Below are 21,611 nucleotides of genomic sequence, written 5' to 3'. Positions count from 1 at the left end.
CTCAACATGCTGTGTGGCAACTGGCACAAAATAATTTCTCCATTTTGTATCACACAAACATTACTTTCCTTTAATCCTATTCAATAATTCTCAACCATCACAGTGAGTGGCTGATACTGGCAAGAACTAAGGCGTGCTGTCATGCCATGGCAACGGAAAATAATTCTTACATATTGTGGCCAACACCAATATCAAGATCACCTGCCAATGCCAGTAGCACGTATGTCAAGAACTGCTGCCGAATAAGCAAAAATTCAGCAGTCTAGCAGAATCTTCGACTTCTCACTTCAGAATGTTCCAGCTGCGCTAAAGAAGTCGCGTAATGCAACATTCGAGTTGTCCTAGTCTCTTTGTGCTTGAATTTGAACACTTGTATGTGAGGCAGGAACACTTTACGATTAGTTTCCCATTATTTGCTACCCTCGATTGTTATGCTCGTTACAGGTGCTATGGAAAACAAGCGTATGGTGTGAAAGAACGCTTTCATGTCGAAACCTTTTCTCCCTGCTTGTATTCCACTTCGAAGGCAAGCTGTCTGGCATGATATTACATCTTGTAGAGCAGTTTGTATAGAATAAATGATGGCTGCACTTGGGTACCTCAATGAATGCAGCAGTGCAGGTGACTTGGAGAACACATTCTTGCACAAAACTCCATGTTCTGGCCATTACTTCTCAAGGGAGAGACGCCGACATGTCATTGTCAGAAGTCAGCTGCTCTGCGTAGCACATTTGCCCAGCTCGTGCCAGCACCAGCCACGGTTCAAGTGAAGACAAGTGCTAGCTGCACATAGTGGGGCTTGTGTCTGAGACACGGTTTTAGCACGAGAGCTGCGTCTACATTTTCCATGACAAAAGTAAAGCAGACTGTGCTATAACGCACTAAGAAATTACTACATCACCATTAGCTTGGAAAACTGCAGTATGGGAAAGCTAGCTTTAAATTATGAACAGAGACTACTCAACTTTCTTTTGCTCAAGTGTCTCTTTTTAATTAAACAGCTCATAAAGAGCATGCTGTGAAATCATAACAGCCACCCAGAGGAGGTTTAAAATGTGTGGGCCCTGGCTGCAATAATCAAGCTTAATTTTTTTTTTTTATGTTAGAGGCTGCTTATGCTCATGATAAGGTATAGTGTTCTTGCTTAACATGTAATGCTACCGTGGCATAAACATCCAGCTAAAGACGGCCACCTGACATGGCCACCAAAGTTGGACTACATTTCAAACTTAGACAGCAGCATGAGCACATGAACAATATGAACACAAGAGGCAGGATTGAGTGAACACAACTGTTTCTTTAATGCTTCAGAATTGAGCAAGAACGCACTCCTGATTGACTAGAAGTACCTGTCGAATAGTGAACCACATCAGAATTCAAGATTATGAACACCTACCAATGTAGTACATGCCTAAAGAAGGCAACATACTTTACAATACAAGATATCACGGCGCCAATAGACAAATTTAAAAATGCTAGGCGAAGAAATGGCAAGTGGAGAGATGTGCTTTGTTAAAAAATAGTTAGTACTTCTTGATAAGGCCAGGAACGAAGCTGGTGTAATTGCCTTGCATGTATGGTACCCATCACCGCAATACCAAGTATCTACACCCTCCCAGGTTAAAATTGAGAAGATGTCGATTCTTGCCAAACTACAGTACAAGCTACACAAGGAAAGTGGCTGTGGCACACAAGATCTTGCCAAACTTTCCACAATGATCAATTTCTACTGCCTTAAACAGGCTTTCATTAGTTTCTGCGCTGGTGCAAACCACACAAAAAAAAGAAAAATGACAACAATGAATGAGTTTTAGTAGAAAGATCCTAGACATGGGATCTTTGAACCAAAGTGCACAATGCACTTCATTGCACTGTCACAATGGCATCACCAGGCAAAACTGTACCAAAGGCGTTTACTAAATGTATGTACTAAAGGTGTTTTCAGTGGGGGGTGGGCTATCATTCTTGATTAACGGTCTTCTCATAACCTCCTTTGCAGCAGGGCATGCCACCTTCGGAATGCACCACCATTTAAGGCAACTGTAGAGGCAAATGCAAAAGTTTTTTGGAGCATGGAGGTTGAGGTGAACTAAAATGTCCTTGTGGCTTCACTACTCAGCCTTTAAATTTAGGATCATGTCACAAGAGACACACCGGGCAGCATGAACTGCACCTTCAACAACGAATGAATGTAAAAAGTTGTTGGTGTCGTGTGATAAAAAAATACCAGTAGCCAGGAAAGGTATGTATGTATAGAATCTCCATTTTTAATTACCCAGGTGCATGTGTTTGTGGTGAGAAGGTTATTACTTCTTCCATTTAACATGGTGCTCAAAAAACTTTTGCCAACCTGTGAACTTTGAAATTCGTAAAAATTGTGCAGGCATAACATGGTAGGGGGAGCAGAGTGCACACATATTTGTAAAATTTGCCTCAAAGATACGCCTCCTATGGGATAAATACGCAATTCAGGCACGGCAGACAAGCAGAAAACTTTCAATAGTAAGAAATGAGAAGCAATGTTTTCAGATAGCAGGGACTTTTTCGGCAACACTGGTGCTGCCAATTTCACCTGCTTCTGAACTGCCCCAATGTCGAAGGTGCACCATAGCAAAACACATAGTAGCTGCTGCTCAGCACAGGCGCCTTACTCTCGGCCCATTATTGCAAGGCATTTTGAGTGCTGCAACAGGCATCGCTCACGTTCTCACAATATTGTAGGGTAAGTTGGTGGTTTAACACCAAACAAAGCAGATCAGGCAGAAAGCGACATATCATCGCTTGGCGGTGTGGCTTGTTGTCGTGTTACATAACGAACCAAGTAAGGGAGCAAACGCAAAACTTAAAGAGACTGACAGCGCCCTATTGGTAACGTGTGGTTGAGACGGCAGGCGGGAGCAGAAATTAGGGATGGTAGAACTGTGGGTAGCAATAGTGTTACCGGGGGAAAATAAATCAAGGCAAAACTTGAAAGCATTTTATGTCAAGAGGCACGGTGAAAACTATCAGTCATACTCAAATTTCCTCGTATGGCACTGAATCTGCATTTGTGGCATTAATGTTGTGACCACAACATGGCATTCATCTGTACGATGCACATGCGCCCAACTGTCTGTGTAAAGTCTCCTTTCAGCGGGAAATGCCCTGTGCTTATTTGTCTCTGTCTTCTGCTTATGCGTGTTCCAGACATGACATGCTATGACTTGTGGTCTGAGTCCCGCCAAGACACCTCCCATATCACACCTCAGCCAGCGAGGCAACACAAATGCAATGTGAAAGTTTCTGCGAAGAACAACGCAGAATGTGCTGCACTAAATAGGCGTACGTGAAGAAGCAGTAAGCTGAATGGCCATCAACAGCCTAAACACTGAACCTAAGCGTCAGAAGAACAGTTCAAGACTAGAGCAACACACAAGGCAAGCGAATCTCCTGCCTGCTTCTATGTCTGAACACTTGTCTACCAGTCCTTTGTCTTTCAAGCATGATGCGTCACAGCCCAGCCTCCACCCACATTATTTTACGCCGGTAAGTTTCGTCAAGATGGCTATCCCATCCTGCCCTGTTTATTATCTTAAGTGGCAGCCACACCTGTTCCACTTTTCAGCAAAGTGATTTTCACAAAATCAGCTTGCAATCCAAAGCTCACTCCGGGCCGCTTCAATCAGAGAGACCAAGCTAGACGTAAAAACAATGTAGCAAAGGCATGGAAAATTTTTTTACATGGATCATGATTTGCACGGAATAACCTGCACACAGATAGCATGCATTAGTGAATACTGGACATGCTAGTCTCTGCAGCACAAACCAATAAGAGACGCAATAAGGTCTACTTGATGCCCCGTCTACGTCAACCGCATAATTCAAGTAGGTGTGCTTATTGGGACATGTTGCGAATTCCAAGTAAATAGAAGTTTCACTGCACACCCACAGCTACATGCACGCCTACCTCCAACATATGCGGCTACGCAAGATTGCTGTAGATTCTACACCGGCAGTCCTATTGGCTAGTCGCAGCATCTCGTTGGCTTGCAGCCATCTCAGAGGCGGATTCCTGCTTGCTTGCTATCGTCCATCGCCACCACGCAACCTTCATGCGGTCCCAGACATTCTCGAAGGAGTCGAAAGCGGGTCGAACATCAAGGAGCGCAAAGCGGCTCGATTCCGCGTTCACTGGCCCACCGTCATAGTAGTCAATGACGTAGCGGACTTCTTTGCCACACCGGTCAACGATCCAGTCGTGCCTGTCAAATGGAAGCTCGTACCTGCAGAATGGAAAGGACGCATTAATAAAGTTCGACAAATAAAGACTGAAGAGCTCGTCACCCACAATATGAACTAGGTAAGCCTCGGCAGGCAAAACTGCAGTTCATAAGTTGCATGTGGCTACAGACTGTAGCTAGGCCTAACTATGTCTAACTTCTTAGCAATGAGGAGAGAGAGTGCAAAATTAGGTGAGGTCTAAGTAGCGTTCAGCAGCTGTACTTTCTAAAAACAGCTGCCAGTATCGCTAAATATAATTTTTTTTAAACTTCCACTGCAGGTTTTCACTGCTCCCTCTTGCCGTGCTGCATGGTGCAGAAAGGGCTATATGAAAAAGGGAAAGGAAATGCGTTTCGAGGCAGGCAGAAAGAAAGCAGGATAACCATCCAGTATGGCAAAGCCATATACAGGGTCATCCACTTTCAGGGGAAATGCGTCATCAATATCCAAATCGAAATAACTTCAACATTTCTTCTACTTCACAGAGGAAATGTGCCTGAGACGATGCACAATGATGATGTCGATAAATGAAAGAATATTTTTTCTGAATTTGTTGCTAAACATGAGCTGCTATGGGCTCTTGAATACTAACAAGGTTTTTACCCTGAAAGTAGCCGGCCCTGTAAATATGTATGTATGCACAGTGGAACCCCAAAAGTTTACGGACCATGGGATCTCCGAACACTATAGTTTCCGAGCAGCCTGTAACCACGACCAGCAAAACCGTATGTGAAAATGTTGTTTGCATATGCTAGCAGAGGCTGCAAATGTGATAAACAGGCTGCACCGTGAGGCTGGGAGATATTAAGCTTTTTTGCAGATCCAGCGGTGCATAAACTTTCGTGGTTGACTGCATGTACATATGTATTAACATTGACATGTATTGCATCAACAGAGTAAATGCCAGAATACCTATGTCACAAAGTCAAGGTCCCACTTTGCAACCCTGCACTAATGCACTAACGCAAAACACTCCTGTGGCCTCGACAATCAGAAAAGTTTTAGAACAAACAACAAAAAAATGTCTTATCAAATTTTCTGTGCTACTGACATTGTAAAAAACGTTGAAATTGCATTTTTGCAACAGCACTTTGAAAATAAACTGATTTCTGAGATGAAACTTTCCATTTTGCTATAAAGGACCCTTTCTTTACTTTAGATGGGTCAACATATAGTTGTATCAAAGTTTTGTACAAACCACACAACTCTTAAGAGTTCGCTTTGACTCTATTACTACTTCACTTCCGGTATTCCTTTGACCAAACAGAGGTCTACACTATATAGGTGTTCTTGATTCCACCAAATCTGCTTTTCGATTACACTTTTCAACTACACCAAGTTTCTTGACCACTATGGGTAACGAACAATTATCATGAACCATTTTCATCCCATAGCAAACCATCTAAGAAAATGCTTAAAGGACACAGTTTTGCCTTCAAAACGGTCGCTGTGATTCCTAGTAGGCAATGATATGCAATAACATTATGCCAAGATAAAATACCATACAAATTCAAACACATTTAACACTAAAAGCTGTCGAGAAAAGCAGTAAGCAGGCCTGTTACAAGACTCGATTTCTTTTTCTTCTGCACAACTCTCAAGTAAGCCCTGCACGATCAATCAGGAAATGCATTTTCCAACGTTTAATGGATGCCATAATTACTGCAGCGGAAAGCTCTACCGTTCAGTATCGATGCACAAGACGTAGATTTTCTTGGTGTTGACCAACTCACACAGAAGTGATAAACAGCTAAAATGGGTGAAAAACAATTGGCAGTTTTGCCCGAAGGCAAAGCGTAGAAAGCGATAGCAAAGTTAAACGTTGCACTCAAGCTTCTTACACCATTTCTGACGACATGCAGAGTCAACATGACGCTACGCAGCATCCTAGACAGCTTTTGCTGCGCGGCAGGAATGTGTCCTCGCAGATACCAGGCTTGTCACAATGCTGCCGTTACGATGAATGTTGGCAGCTACGTTACAGGCGTCACATCACAGTGGCACACCAGATGAGACCAACAGAAAACTGTCAGTATTTGTCCGTGCCCATTGAAAGGATTAGATATATTTAGATTAATCAAGTCTGCCATCTGCTCAGACCAGTGTGCACACCACAGTGTCGTCTGCACACAGCTGCACAGCAGGAACCATGAACTGCGTGCACACAATGCTCAAGACAGCAGCAGAAGCCATAACTTCGCCCTCGCTCCAACAGAACCGATCGAGCAAAGCATGACGGTGCATCCGCATGCCTTCATCCCTTTCAGAGTCGTGCATTTTGCATCTCTAGAGGCCTTCTAAACCTCCAAGCGCTCACCGCACATGCGCCGTCGATGCCAGGACAGCACGGCGGTGGTGCCGACAATGCGACCTCTATTGCATTAGTCCCTGCTGTCGCTTTCACAATAACAAGAAGCTGCGCATGTTCGTTGTCTTACAGCGCCATCAACAATGGGGGTGCACTCACCCAAGCCAGCTACGTATTCGAGCCCGAGGCGAGTAGTCGGTGGCCTTGCCTCCAAACCTCTTGAGTCGGGGTGTGCAACACTCCCTGCAATCGAAGACAGGCACAGTGAAGCACATGTGTGCATTTCTTGCAAAGAATGCACCATGCACATTCCAGCTGCTAGTAAGGTCAAACTTCTAAACAAATAGGGGTACGAGTTGGACACTGATTGCCCCGAGCCAAATATATAAGTGCAAAGTGTTTTTTCGATGTGTTTCTGAATTACATTAAATTTTAATATTTCTGGAGAGAATCATCAACAAGAAATAGAAGCACAAGCTAGAACACCTACAGTCTTTCTGCTACAAAATTTCTGTGGTTACAGAAGATGCGAACTGCAACAAGGTAGAAGAGCATGAACTGGAATAGCATCAGTGATGCTTAGAAAACGGATATACAAGTACATGTGATCAGCTGCAATTAATTACCCACAATAGTCTGCACAACAGCAGTCATGCTGCAACCATAACATTTAGTGAGTCCAACCTCACTAAAGGCAACCGCCAGCGATAGAGGGATTGATGCACCGCAGCTGTAACATTCTGGTGACTAGAGCAGAGATCTGCACATTTTCACAATAGACTAGATCTGAAATTATATGGCTAAACAAACAGATGAATAGATTACACAATGCTAATAATATATGGGGTTTATTGGCGCAAGGGCCAGGTATGACCAAAGAGCTCCACAATGTGTGCCTTGAGGGAAGTATTATAGGGACCGGGTGCAGATGGGTTTGGAAGAGTGGCACCTTCATGTGGCGGTGGCGTGAATGTAATGGCATGTCATGGCAGGGTAGGGTGCAGCAGCTGCAGCCTACCCTGCTGGATGGATGATTGTGTTTCGTCGCCTCTTCTGTTACACATTGCCCCATAGAACCAAGTCTGAACACATACACCAAGTCTCACCAGCTGGAAAGGTGGAAAGCTTGGGTATATGCCGTCTGCAGACAACGGTACATACATTTCAAGCGCTGCTCTGCTTTTGCTTAGCTGTTCTAGCATCAATAAAGGAGCCATTCTTTTGCAAAGAGCTCTAGGTTCTAAGTAAATTATGCGTGTCAGCCTTCGCAGATGTGACAGTTCTAGAGCATGGGCACCGAGGGCAAACACACGGATTTGTAGTCATCATTTTGCCACTTATGAGCGACCCAGTCTTTCTCTTCGGGGTATATTTTATGTCATGGCACTCCCCAGGTCTAGCTGTGGCTGCTACACGACTCTGTCTGTTCTGCTTCAATGTTTCAACGGTGATCGCCAACGCAGCAGTTCATTCACACTTGCTTCCAAAGCAGGCCTTACACGTGCACCATACGCTGCAGACGGTTCTCGTCACCTCAAGCTGCGTGAAATCGACCAAGACTGAAGACTGGACTAGTAGCTAAGACATTAAACGTGATGAAGCATGGCGGTGAGCTTCGTTTGTGGGGGTGCATTTGCAGAACAACTCGCACTAATTTTTCCTTTTACACTGCCCGATGTGACCTGCTTCATGCTAGCAACAACCTTTCTCAGGAGCACACACACAAAAATGCATTTGCCAGTTTGTAAGGCCTTGACAAACGCAGTGCAATATCATTGGAAGCACCATGTGTGCACTTCTCGCCTTTGCTTCGATGTCTGCGTTACATGCCATGGCTCTTACTGGTGTCATTTGCTAAGCTATTCACCATAGTGCTGCTGGCACCTGCCGATGGCCCACCTGGTGCCTATACAACAACAAACATGCAAATTATAAGAAACTTGCCCTCTTCAGAAATGCTTTCTTTTATCCCCTAGACGCCCCTGTTGATGCTGTAGATCTGGATGCAGGGAAATAATCAATGCATACGTTCACTGATACAACCATCAAATTGCACTGATGCTTGGTGGTTAACAAAGAAGCTTGAGAAGAAGCTAAGGACCGCTGAACGAGCGATGGAACAGAAAATGATAGCTGAGACAGGAAAACAGTGGTGTGAGTTAAAGAGCAAACAGGGGTATCTGATAAGATAGCTGACATCAAGAGGAAGAAATGTAGAGTTGGCCAGACCACCTAATGCTTGGTGCTGGTAATTGATGGTCTGATAAGAATTACAAAATGGGTACCGAGGAAAGGGAAGCTCAGCCAACTGCAGTGGAGGATGATAAGGTACAGAATAGAATCAGCTGACACAAAACAGGGGTAGCTGCCAAATGGAGATCACTGGCAAGGCCTTTGTCTGGCAATGGAAATCAACGATGATGTTAACTTAGGGAGCACCACTAGATGTTCTTGTCGTAACCACAGTAAAAACTGGTGCCCGCTCATCTGCTCGCTTTTCTTTAGCCAAGAGCATGAATGGCAACGCACGGCCCATACTACATTTGTGTTTCCTCAAAAAATAAATTCAGGCATAATCCATCTCACGATGAAAGTTGGCGTTAAAGCAATTAGCATTGAAGCACTGTAGTGACACACCGCATTGCCAAATCCATCCCTTCTGTATAGCTGACTTATATTCAATTTTCTGCTACCAACACCTTCTTGACTACTCTGTAGCTTTAACTCTTTTCGCTCAATGCCAGCTCTGGTCCTATTCTGTTCACATCACTTCTTTCTCCAAACAGTTTCTGTTGGCAACTTTTTCACCTTTCTGTAGCTGAATTTTTCAATTTTGTGCTGCCGAATTCTTCCCTTCCTGCCTCTTGTTCTCCTTGATTGATTGATTGATTGAAAACTTTATTATTCCACCGAGCTGGAATGCCCGCCTCTCAAGCTACATACAGGTAAGGGGGGAGGACGAAGCAGTCCCCGCGTGTTGAGGACGGTGAGTCTTAATGGCCTCAACGGCCAGACGGATTGCTCCACGCTGGTCGTCTTCAGTTTGCTCTGGAGCAAAGCCTCCCGGGCTTTCTCTACTGCCAATGTTTTCCTTGGCCCCTGGGGAGCCAGCACACTCCCATATTACATGGTCTAGCATACCGTTCTCCTTACAAATTTTTCAAAGGGCGTCGTTATTGTCCCTCGTCTGAGTTAAGTAGGTCCAATATGGTGATGCGTAATTGTTTCCCTGAAGGCACCGCCAAATGCGAGCGTCCTCAAGAGAAAGAGACCGATACGGAGGCAGAAAGAATCTTCTTTCGGCTTTGTAACGATCTACGATTTCCCTGTACGTGATGATGTTACCTTTGATCCCTGGAGCTAACCACAGCACCAAGGCTTCCCATTGTTGTTCCATAATCGCACATAAATGTGCACCCCATTCTGTCACAGTTTCCGTTAACAACCAGAGACCTTCCCCAAGCACTTCTCTTTCCTTCTTTCTTTTTTAATGAGAAAAGTTTGCCCTGCAGCTTAAGCAGGTATTTAAAGAAAAGCCTTCCTTGTGCAGAAACTACATTAGTGGCTTAGTGAACTTATCACCCATGAGCCAAAGCCTATAACTGTCTGTCTGATCCATTCGTACTTTGGCAGCTCTTGGTACAGATGACTCGAGTTAACTAAACTCTTGCAGGACCGCAAGATTTTGTCAAACTATTCGAACGGACAAATTAACAAACAGCAGTAAAACTAATTATTGATATATTTTTTTTATTGTTTCAAGCAGTCTGTAATGTGATTTCATGTCTTGAAGTGAGATTGAAGCACGATGTGAAGAGCACTGACATGTTTAAACATTGGTTTGGCATGACATGACACAAAACAAGTAGCAATGAATTGCTTTGCAGGCACAAGAAACATCGGCCAAAAGAAGATAAAAACAAAATTATATCAAATAGCTTCATGCCTAGGGAAGCAGTAACATTGTCTGCTGAATTTCTGGTGTTTTCAAGCTTGTAGTAACCGCTGCACACCTCATGGGGTGGCAGCACAGGTCAGTTGGGATCGAATTAAACAAATTAGCATGCTTTCGAGTTCGAAATAAATTAGTTTTTCTTCCATAGCAATCTATGGTTTCTCAACAGGACTTTTCAGTGCCTTCCAATAAGCCGAGGTCAAATTAACGGGAGTCAACTGTGTCCTTTCTCGAGTGGCCCTTATCTATGGGCAGAGCCACAACAGTTGGCGAATGTCTGCTGTAGAAGCTGGAACAGAACACTTCAGGTCAACTCACGTGGTCTTCGAGTGTTGGGCCCCAGACCCACGTGACAGAAGGAGCATGACCAACGCCTAAAAGTCTCTAAAGATAGACTTTTCCTACCCTACCTAGTTTACGAGAACAGAAGCAGACACACATATAGATGAACCCCTTTTGTGCCATGCTGAATTTGGAGAAAAATGGAGCAAGCGTCGCTTCTTGCCTTGCTGCGATAGTTTTGTCATAGTGGAGGCTTATTTGTGCCTTTTGGACGCGAAGCCATGCGAGGCGATGACCGACAGCACACCATCACCAGTGTCGAGCACGCCTCTTCTCACTTGTCTCGCAGGGATAAAGAGTAAAGCTTGCAACGTAGGCATGGAGACGTCCGGTTCCTGTTTCTCCAACAGCGAGCCAATGGACTCCGACGATGGCTACACCGTCGTGGAGGGCAGGCGAATGAAGAGAAAATACCGCAAGGCAACCAACGACGTGAGCGAGCAGGGCCCAACGGACCGCCTACTCCGACTTACACGATCGCTTTTATGCCGCTCGATGTGTCTAAGAATTTAAATTCTGTACACAGACAGATTCTTAACACTTACCTTGGTAATGTGGCTCTGAAAGGAATTAACGAAGTGCGTTTTAACACCAAGAAAAACGTAGTTACAGTGGAAGTAACGACGCAGGCCGCACTAGAAAAATTGAAAACCGTGCGCATACTAGGACACATAGAAGTCCGGTCGTTCATCGTGCACTAGGGCAGGTGTTATTTCTGATGTCATGATTGACATCAGCAACGAAGAGCTACGAAGGTTTCTGTCTTTAACAGTGAAGGTCATCGATTCTCACCGCTTCGGTCGATCGACGAGCGTCAAGCTTCTTTTCGAGGGAGACACGCTACCTGATCATGTCAAGGTGGGCTACGTGAGACACCCGGTGCGTCCTTATGTGCCCCGGCCACTGCAATGCCACAAGTGCCTTAAGCTAGGCCATGTCAGCGCTGTATGCACAGGCCATACGGCATGCCTCCGCTGTGCTGGCAGCCATGACGTATCTTCGTGCACAGTGAAAGAAATGAAGTGCTCGAATTGCGATGGACCCCACGAGGCCAATTCTAAGGAGTGTCCTAACCAAAAAAAAAGGAGAACAAAGTACTGAACAAAATGAGCAAGACAAGTATGTCCCACAAGGAGGCGGCAGCGTCAGAGCAACAGCGGAGGAGACCAACGCGTCATCGGCGTGGGCAAGCTGTAGGTCCAAACGAGAGCTCCCTGGCCCCAATTCCGCAGGTCCGGGAGAAGTTAGTTGAATTGGCCTCGATAAATCTCTCTAAACCATTGCTTCAAGCCAGCTGCGCAAGCCTGGAATCGAATGTATGGCCACGGTTGCCGCCGCGCACACGGGCTGTCAGCGCGAGCGAGGACAGTGCACTCAGATGGCACCATCGGACTCTGTTATCAAAACCATGCTGCGACAAATAATCGCCGCCCTGCAGCTGCTACTGTCCGCTTTAAATACGCCAGTGGCGCTAACAGCGGTTAAAATTATGAACGATATATACAGTCTCCTGGCTACATTGCAGTAACTTCTAACTCTGCTCGCTAAGATGACTGTGCTGTGGTGTGAAGTGTACACGTACACAATGCACAGATACAGTATGATATGCAGCCCTCATCGTATTTGCCGTACTACCACCCTCTTTCCTCTTCTCATCCCACCTCTGTTATTCCCCAAACCCCTTCCCCGGCGTGGAGTAGCAGGCTAGAGGCACTTCACTCAGGCCGACCTCCTCCACCTTTCTGCAATTAAACATTATCTCTCTCTCTCCTGGAGAAAAATGGTTAAGTTTTTAAAATGCAGAATCCTTTCTGAAATACTACGTGGCCAGTATTTTAAGCATTTGTTTATGCATCATATTAACCTTTTATGGAAAAGGTGAGACTGAACAGGGCTATACAAAATAACTATAAAAAATATGAAAAGCACTGTTGACGAGAAAAGGAAAATTGCAAGAAAATTAAAAGCATTGTTGATGAGCTGAGCTCACCTACAGCTTGAAATTTTGGACCACGTAAAAAGCCTATTAGGATACTAGTGCAGATATAGAAGAGGCCCCACGGAAAATTTTAAGGTTGAAATACAAGTAGAAGTGCCATGAAGAGCTCACAAAAATAGCCGTCCTTGATGCAGAAACTGAAAGGGAAAAAAATTATGCAGATTCCACGCACTGTGGAAATTGAGGCAAGCGAAGCTCTCTGTGCTGTTTACATTGATTGACAATATCTTGCAGTGATGATGACAACATACGAAAGTCGTGAGGTAGCGTTAAATGTCACCTTGTGTACAACACTTGCGTTAGTCTACGTAGTGCACAGAACACACAGCGAGACCCAGTTGATCAAGGCATTGTTGCACGCCACTGTTGGTAGCCTGCGAGAATGATAGCACTGTCATTGCCTCATATGGTACAATGCACAATGGCTGAAGTTTATGTTTGCTTGCATGTAGTCGTCTTGACGCTGCGGTGCTTTAATGTAGCTTTGCGTCTGTGCGCCCTGCGTCAGTTGTCCACATAGACAAACTTGCACTGTGTTTATTTTTCAGAAACAGCAACTACGTGTCCATGCCGTACCTCTAATTCAAAATTTTCCACGTTGTTCGCAACTTTAGCTATGCCTAGTAGTAGCGTTTCCTTTGTTATGTGACCCCAAGCAAGCCATGCTTTCTGATGGTGCCTTTCCCCTCTCTCTTGGGATGTTCCCATGTGTACAAGCTGCCACGAAAGAATGGAGGCAACATTGTTACTTACCCATTTTGCGATGGCATTGCTTTTACCCATTCTCTGTGTCCTCTCTCTATTACCTCTCTATCATGCTATCTTTTCTCAGGGCTGTTGCTCATGAGTACAAACCTAAATGCTGCAGCTTCTGCAATGCTTTTGCGGGGGGCTCATGCATAATTACAGCCACCTAGAGGGCATTGTGGCGACGAGGAAGCCTTCGTTGAAAAGGTTTGAAAGATCCCTCTCCCTCACCATGGCCAAGTCCAATATACACATTCTCAATCACCCCAAACATGGCGTGCCCGGCAGCAGCAGCAGCAGTGGAAAAGTCGCATAAAGAAAGAAACACTGCTTCATTTTAAAAGAAATGCTGTCATTACAGCTTGCCGAAAGCAACGCATGGCCTAGAACATGCGACTCCCCATCCTGACCTCCGTGATTAGGTGGCGGCCCTGGCTGCCCTTGGTGAATTGAAAACATCTCAGAGGGTGGGCTAGGACTTACGTCATAGCCATTAAACAAGCTGATGCACATGCCATCAGCAAATGTGCTGCTTAGAGGCTGCTAATAAGATTACACAACTGGCAGCTCTGCTGCTTTGCCAAAATTGCTTCAGAGGTAGCACATACTACTCATTTCTAACCAATTTCGCCAAACTGAAGTTTTGTTGCAGGCATCCTTTAATGGGTACATGTGTCGGAGCACTCACTTTGCGTGAAGCGCCTCCCACTTGAGGACTTCCTCCCAGGCGTGGTCATTGTTGGCGTTGTGGATGCGGATGATGTGTGCCATGTCCTCGGGTTTCAGGTCAGCCTCGCGCCACCTCCAGCCCTTGCGCAGCATGGCGTTCCAGAACATCTGCTGTGACGGGTACTCCCACGTCTCCCCCTCCGCAGCGCCAGCCTTGGGGATGCGTGACCGCTGTCGCTCAGTTGGTAGCGGGAATGGCTGGTCTGCCGCTGGCTGCTGGTTTGGGCTTGGCATCTGTAAAAACAGAAAAACAAAAGGGGAAAAATTATTAGTTTATTTTCTTCTTCCTCCAGTGCACATGTTGGAATCTATGTGAAGTGATGATGAATATAGTGTTTTCTGGCGCAAGGGCCAAGTATGACCAAACAGCGCCAAGCCAAGGTGAATGTGTTCAATGTGAAGCTATAAATTACGAACCAGGATGTGACAGGGCTGTAAAGGGGCCTAAATGACGGCAGAATACGTGTAATAAAACTATGCCAATGACTATGAAGTGCGCCAAGGACGCGAAAGATACATTGCGAAAGAATTGCAATGCGCTAAAATTGGTCACAGGCTAAAAAAGCTATCGTGAAATGGTTAATTAAATGCTATAAAATTATATGCAATGCATGCAAGTGTCCTTAATGTATGCCACCCTATGAAATGTGCAAGCTTATGTAATATGTTTATGTGCCATACAGGCAATGACTCTAGCTCTTTAAGTGATGTGAGCGAGTCTTCCTCGGTCACATTTTTTTTTTTTTTGCAATTAGTATCACTGATGAGTCTGTCTCGTCCACGTGTTTGGGCACCGATATATGTTTGTTACTTCCACCGCGCTACCCTTGAAAATTTCCAGTTTCTTGTCACATTTATGGGGGGGCTTGCTGGCATTCTTGCTGTTCTGTTGAAAATTATAGCATGGCACTTTCACGGATGTTTTTGCCTTTGTAAGTATTTTTGATGCTATCAAAGTTCCAGGTAGGCCAGAGTCATGTGTTCACGTTGATGCTTGTAATTAGAGACAGGAGCAATATAAAAGCTTTCACCATTAATGGTTAGCAGTAGTTAATGCTGTAATTACTGTGGCAACTAGTCTTTACAAGGTTTTCCTCAATGTTCCAAAGAATTCCGGCCACCTCTCGGAAAATGCATGTAAATATAATGTAGAGCCGATCAGAAGTATTACCACAGCAAAGCATCGGTGTAAAATTTCCTAGCAGTGTTGTTAAATGAAGTATAGGAAAACAAGGTTGTGGTTTTGCAAGAAAGTATACACTGCACTTTGTGGTTCAAGGGCGGATGCGTGGGATGCGAAAACATTTTGCTATTCTTCAAATGCTGTTCTCTGAAAACTGGCGTGGCTGAAGGTAGAAAATATATTTTTAACTCAAAGCAGACTTTACAATAGAATCTTCAGATGAAATATTCCACCTGTTTTGAACTGCTTTCACAGAAATTGTGTCTGTTAGTGGAGCATGCTTCAAAAGGGCTGTCCAGTCGTCGACTCAAATTCATTTGATCAACCTGGCTGCAGGTAGGCTGAAATTCAGCATATTGCTGTTGGGATGACTGTGAAAAACCAAACAGTGACACAAATATTAATTAAGAATGAAATTCCTTATTGAGCTTACTGGTGTGCAGGAAGACAAGTGATGTTCAAATCACACCGGCAGCAGTGATCCAATGTTATCAGTCGTTAAATATCAAACTCACAGGTCAAGCCCATCCAATACTGTATTTATGCATGTCTCACCATACATTCCAGAGTAAATGCTTGTGTTCACATATGTTTGAGAACGTACAACACTGTTCATGTTGCACATGCAAGTCACTTTCGCTGCAGAATTGGCAAGAACATTCAAGAATGCAGTAGGTGTGTCTTGAATGGTGCAATGACTTGCTAACTTGTTTTCTCGCTTTGCATTGAGGTGACTCACCAGTTGATATGGCTACTGTTGTGTTTGTATGCCTACCTTGTAATACAGTGATCATCATGTAAGATTTGGTAGTAACTTTGCGTGACCACTTGTTTCTGTTTTTTAGTTCTAATTTCAGTTCTTACTCTAATTTAATTTTTTTATTGACTGTTTTGACGTTATGTGCCATTGCATTGTACAAATAGTGCTTTTGTTATGCTGATGCCTTTTTCTCTTCCTTCCTTGTTTTTTCGAGTACCGCTTGTTTTTACGTTCGTCTAACCATTGTTCTTGTCCAATGCCTTCCTGAAGGCTTGTAAAGTATTCATAAAGAAATATATAAATAAATAATATGGTGAGAAATGGTGGCAGGTAAAGAGGAAGACAATGCATGTGCGAGAATAATCAGGCAAAGAATTGTAACAATTAAAGAAAGGCAGGAGAGGCGGCCTTGAAAATATGCAAAGGCAAATGAAAACAGCAAATATGAAAATAGCAAATGGCCTAATCAGAAAGGTTTCTACCAACCATGTTGGCTGGGTTGATGTCTTCGCCGGAGGCTGCTGCATTCATTGGGCACTCGCTACGGTAAGGCTGCTGCTGCGGCTTGTCCTTTGCGGACTGGCCTGTGATCTCGTCGCAGAGACCATGCATGGGGCATTCAGACGGTGGTGACTGCTGGTGCTGCTCAGGTGACTCAGAGCGAGTGTGGACAGTCGCCGACCCTAGAGGCCCGGTTACTTCTCTCGGGTGCGATGCAGTCAGGCCCATCGTTGCAAACCTGACAAGTCGCAAGCCAAATAAATCAATGACGACGGGGGGAAGAGCTCGTCAAAGGAGAGCACGTCAAAGGGCCAAGTGTCCCTCTCTTTCTCTGTCTCTCTCTTTGTCATTTCCTTACTTTTATCAACAAACTTCTTTCATCAGCTGTTTGGGAGCCAGAAAACTACACTTATCAAACAATGCTCACTATATAATCGTGTTTGTGATATGATATAACGGGGCTAAACAAAGATTGTTTTGAGTCATCATCATCATCATCATCCTATTTTTTTATTCACTGCAGGTTGAAGGCCCCTCCCTGCGATCTCCAATTACCTCTGTTCTGCATCAAACAATTTCAACTTGCGCCTGCGAATTTCTGAATTTCATCACCTCGCCTAGTCTTCTGTCGTCCTAGACTGCGCATCCCTCCTCTGGGCACCCACTCTGTAACCCTAATGGTTCACCGGTTATCTAACCTACACATTGCATAGCCTGCCCAGCTCCATTTCTTTCTCTTAATGTCAATAAGAATATTGGCTATCCCCGTTTTCTCTCCGATCCACATTGCTTTCTTCCTGTCTCTTATCGTTACGCCTGTCGTTCTTCGTTCCATCACACTTTGCGCAGTCTTTAACTTGTTCTCCAGTTTCTTTGTCAATCTCCAAGTTTCTGCCCTATATGTTAGCCCCGGTAGAATGCACTAATTGCATACCTTTCTTTTCAATGATAATAGCAAGCTTCCAGTAAGGATCTGAGAATATCTGCGGTATGCACTCCATTCTTCTGTAAATTTCCTTGTCATGATCAGGATCCCCTGTAAGTAATTGACCTAGGTAAACGTACCCCTTCACAGTCTCTAGACTGACTGGCATTCTTGAACTCTTGTTCCCTTTCCAGGCTATTGATCATTATCTTTGTCTTCTGCAACTTTAATCTTCAACCCTACTATTATATTGTCTCTGTTAAGGACCTCAATCACTTGTTGATCCTCACTCCTAAGCCTTCCCAGTTTAATAGCTTGAATACATCTCCCAAGCACGCAGTGAATAGCATTGGAAAGATTGTCTCTCGTTGCCTGACCCCTTTCTATATAGCTATCTTTCTACTTGTGGAGAATCAAGGTAGTTGTGGAATCTTCGTAGATGTTTTCCAAGATATTTAAATAAGCCTCCTTGATTACGCAATGCCTCTATGACTGCTGGTACCTCTGCTGAATCAAATGCCTTTTCGTAATCGGTGAAAGCCATACAGAAAGGCTGATTGTACTCTGCAGATTTCTCAATTACCTGATTGATGACATGGATATGATCCCTTCCTAAAGGCAGCCTGTTCTCTTGTTTGACTGAGTCCAGTGTTGCCCTTATTCTATTGGAAACTGTCTTGGTGAATATTTTATACAATACTGGAAGTAAGCTAATGGATCTATAATTTTTCAATCTGTGAATGTCTTCTTTTTTGTAGAATAGTATAATGTTGGCATTCTTCCGAGTTCTCTGGGACCATGAGACATTTCATATAAAGGGCTGCAAGCGTTTCGAGCATGTCTCCTCCATCTTTGATTAAATCGACTGTTATCCCATCTTCTCCTGCCGCTTTCCCCATTTCATGTCTTGCAAGGCCCTTCTAACTTCATCACTAGTTATAGGAGGAGCCTCTGTAACCTGCTCATTACTACTTCGAATGGAGGTATCGTAGCTGCTCTGGGTACTGAACAGGTCAGTATAGAATTCTTCTGCTGCTTTTACTATATCTTCGAAATTTCTGATGATATTACCCTGCTTATCTCTCAGTGCATGGCTTGGCTTGGCTCTCTTGGCTTGTCCTATGCCAAGTTTTCTTCTCGATTTCATGATGTCCATTTTTTACCGCTTCCTCAGTCTTTCTTACATTATAATTTCAAATATCCCTTACTTTGTCCTTGTTGATCAGTTTTAACAGTTCCACGAATTCTGTCTGATCTCTTGAATTGGACACTTTCAATTTTGTCGTTTCTTTATGAGATCTTTCGTTACTTGGGATAGCTTACCTCCTACTTTAATTGCTGCTTCTGAAGTCAGTCTAGTTACGGTTTTGTTCATTGCCTCTGTCATCTTCATCCTTCTGTTCTAAGGCTGAACATTTGTCTGCAAGCAACAGACTAAATTGGTCTGCTTCTACCCTTACTGTGTCTAGGTTGGCCTGATTCTTCTTGACCAATTTTACACTTTCTCTCTTCAAATTTTGGTGAATCCCAAACCTCATTAAGTGAATCCTAGATATCACTAACCTATGATCACTGCACTTTTACCGAATATGTCAACATCCTTCACTATGCTGGGATCAGCGGAAAGTATGAATTCTATTTCACTTCTTGTTTCACCATTAGGGCTTTTCCAGGTCCACTATCTGTTGTTATGCTTCCTGAAGAAGGTGTATATTATTTGCAGCTCATTCCTTTCCGCAAATTCTACCAGCATCTCTCCTCCGACGTTCCTAGAATCGATGGCATAGTTGCCAATTGCGAGTTCACCAGCCTGCTTTTTCTCCCACTTTTGCATTGAAGTCACCCATCAGTATGGTATATTGAGTTTGCACTGTTCTCATTGCTAATTCAACATCTTCACAGAACTGTTCTGTATCATCATCATCATGACTGGTGGTTGGAGCATAGGCTTGTACTGTCTTTATCCTATACCTTCTAGTAAGTTTTAGTATGACTACTGCTACCCTGTCATTAACGCTGTAGAACTTGTCAATGTTGCCCACTATGTCCTTATTAATTCGGAATCCTGCCCCGTATTACTTCTTATTTAGGAGTCCTCTATAGCAGAGGTCGTGGCCATTAGTCAGCACAGTATAAGCCTCACCAGTTATTATAACCTCATTAAGGCCAACGATATGCAACAATGCCTGATAGTTTCTCAGAGTCCTGCTAAACTATTTTCACTTGAGAGCATTCGTGTATTGCACACTGCCAGAGTCAGTTTCCAGTGGTGGCCTGTCCTGGTCCAGATAATCTTAGCACCCTCTGCTGCATTGCACATCTGACGGCCGCCTTGATCGGGTGCTCCGCAGCTGCTGGGGACTGAGGGCCATTGGTTTATCAAATGAGTCATAAGAGAGGTAGTGGCCGAATACTGCACCAGGGAGGCCAATTCCTGTTCTGGTGAGCGAGTGTCCATTGCTTTGAAAGCGATGTTGCGCTTCTTGCGGAGAACTGGTCTTAAGGACAGACTTTAAGCAGTGCCGTATTCTCCTTTCGTTTTTTTGCTCTTTACATTTTTTTTGTGATATCTCTTTTTTATCGTCTAGTCCTTCCTCCTTCTCCTCCGAATGTGTTTTGTTGAAGCTTAGTGGGACTTCCTAATTTGGTTGTACCTGGATTAGTATAGCGCCACTGGCTATCGGCATCTTTCGCCGGCGCCAGGCACCACTCCAAGCCTGAAGGGCGATGTAGCTTTGAGCATAAAACATCGTAATTCTATTGACTTCTGAGAATCCCCAAACACGGTGGTACTTGACAAAGATGGTTGTTCACGTTACATTCGATTCGGATATAGCCTGCTACAGCCGTCAATGCTAAAATATGCTAAAGCACGCGCCTACCCTCAAAGAAGTGATCCACGGAGGCTCCCGTTTATTTATTTTTTTCTTTTAAGACGGCTGCAGCCGCATTCGCATTGAAAAGCAACGTGCACCCTACCTTTGGAAGTTGACCCAGTCGAGCATAAAGCGTTTTGTTTTCTTTTTCCGAGCTTTCTTTTTGAAAAGGTGTGGAACTAGGCAGTCAGCTACTACTCGACAACTGCATTCTGCGGAAACTGCGCTTGTCTTACATTTTATAAATATATTTTTCAATTAATAAACGTCTTTCTTACTCTTAATGAGACGCGAACGCTTGCTGCGTAGTAGCAGCGTCAACCAGGGGCTGTACACAATACGAACGCAAATGAAAGAGATGTCTCTCCTTGCTCCCATACTAACGCGCAGAAAATTTATTTTGGTCACAAAATTTTACTGCGTGATTGCCTCACGTACTAACTTTAAAAAAAATAATAAAAGAAATCTTCTTGAGAAATGCGGCTCGAGGCAAGTCGCCTCTGTGAAGGTGAAGTGCCGGTCACGAGCGTTAGAAGAATGGCGCTGGCGAGCCTATTGGTCAAGTCTGCACCAGTTTACTTGAATTGTGCTGCAGCTTCCAACGTGCACAGACCCCAGTGATCACCGAAGAAGCAAGCACAGGAGACACTTCGAGAAGAGAACACTGCAGGACCATCGACTCGAGCGTGCTGCTCAAAACGCACGCGTAAAAAAATCTAATCGCTCACCTACGGCGGCCTCCTCCTTAATTTTTCTAGGTAAGGTGTCTGAAATACACTCGACGCGGCGTCGGAAGGTCAGAGGACATTCACCGTGCAGAAGATTTATTTCTAAAGGCACTGCCAAAAGGGATTATTGGAGCACGCTTTCTCCAATGCACTGCTTCGCCATGCGCGGACATGTGCGAAGCGTAAACCGGAACCGGAAAAGTAACAAATCCTAATGTTAATAGTTAATATTGCATTTTTTTCTTCAATATTTGCTCTTCTGTTAATTTCAGTATTTGTAATAATAAATTGTTTAATT

The 21,611-nt window shown here is 44.2% G+C and overlaps 1 protein-coding gene across 2 annotated transcripts; it reads right to left on the bottom strand.

The window, feature by feature from the left end:
- Nucleotides 1–1,277: 1,277 nt before the first annotated feature.
- Nucleotides 1,278–21,506, bottom strand: Cchl (Cytochrome c heme lyase). Of its 2 annotated transcripts, none has more exons than XM_075673069.1 (5): nt 21,314–21,506; nt 16,770–17,022; nt 14,300–14,574; nt 6,728–6,811; nt 1,278–4,262 (listed from the first exon to the last, which is right to left on the bottom strand). In XM_075673069.1, the coding sequence occupies exons 2-5, from the start codon at nt 17,010–17,012 to the stop codon at nt 3,998–4,000; spliced, it is 867 nt and encodes a 288-aa protein (XP_075529184.1). In that variant the 5' UTR covers nt 17,013–17,022; nt 21,314–21,506; the 3' UTR covers nt 1,278–3,997. The 2 variants fall into 2 exon arrangements, with proteins under 2 accessions (XP_075529184.1, XP_075529182.1); XM_075673067.1 differs by lacking the exon at nt 21,314–21,506 and adding an exon at nt 20,689–21,281.
- Between the last annotated feature and the right edge of the window lie 105 nt (nt 21,507–21,611).

Source organism: Dermacentor variabilis, chromosome 10, assembly GCF_050947875.1.
Source record: "Dermacentor variabilis isolate Ectoservices chromosome 10, ASM5094787v1, whole genome shotgun sequence".
Classification (NCBI taxonomy): Eukaryota; Metazoa; Arthropoda; class Arachnida; order Ixodida; family Ixodidae; genus Dermacentor; species Dermacentor variabilis.
Note: the sequence above shows the minus strand (reverse complement) of the source record. Positions and strands in the feature narration are given on the sequence as shown.

Bases quoted from the DNA above. Each gene is read 5' to 3' on its own strand.
- Cchl (XM_075673067.1), bottom strand. From the start codon at position 20,714: ATGCTCGACTGGGTCAACTTCCAAAG. The intron at 6,812-14,299 runs GTGAGTGCTCCG...CTTCGATTGCAG, and splicing joins TGGGAGGCGCTTCACGCAAA to GGAGTGTTGCACACCCCGAC. The intron at 4,263-6,727 runs GTGAGTGCACCC...TCCATTCTGCAG, and splicing joins CGAATACGTAGCTGGCTTGG to GTACGAGCTTCCATTTGACA.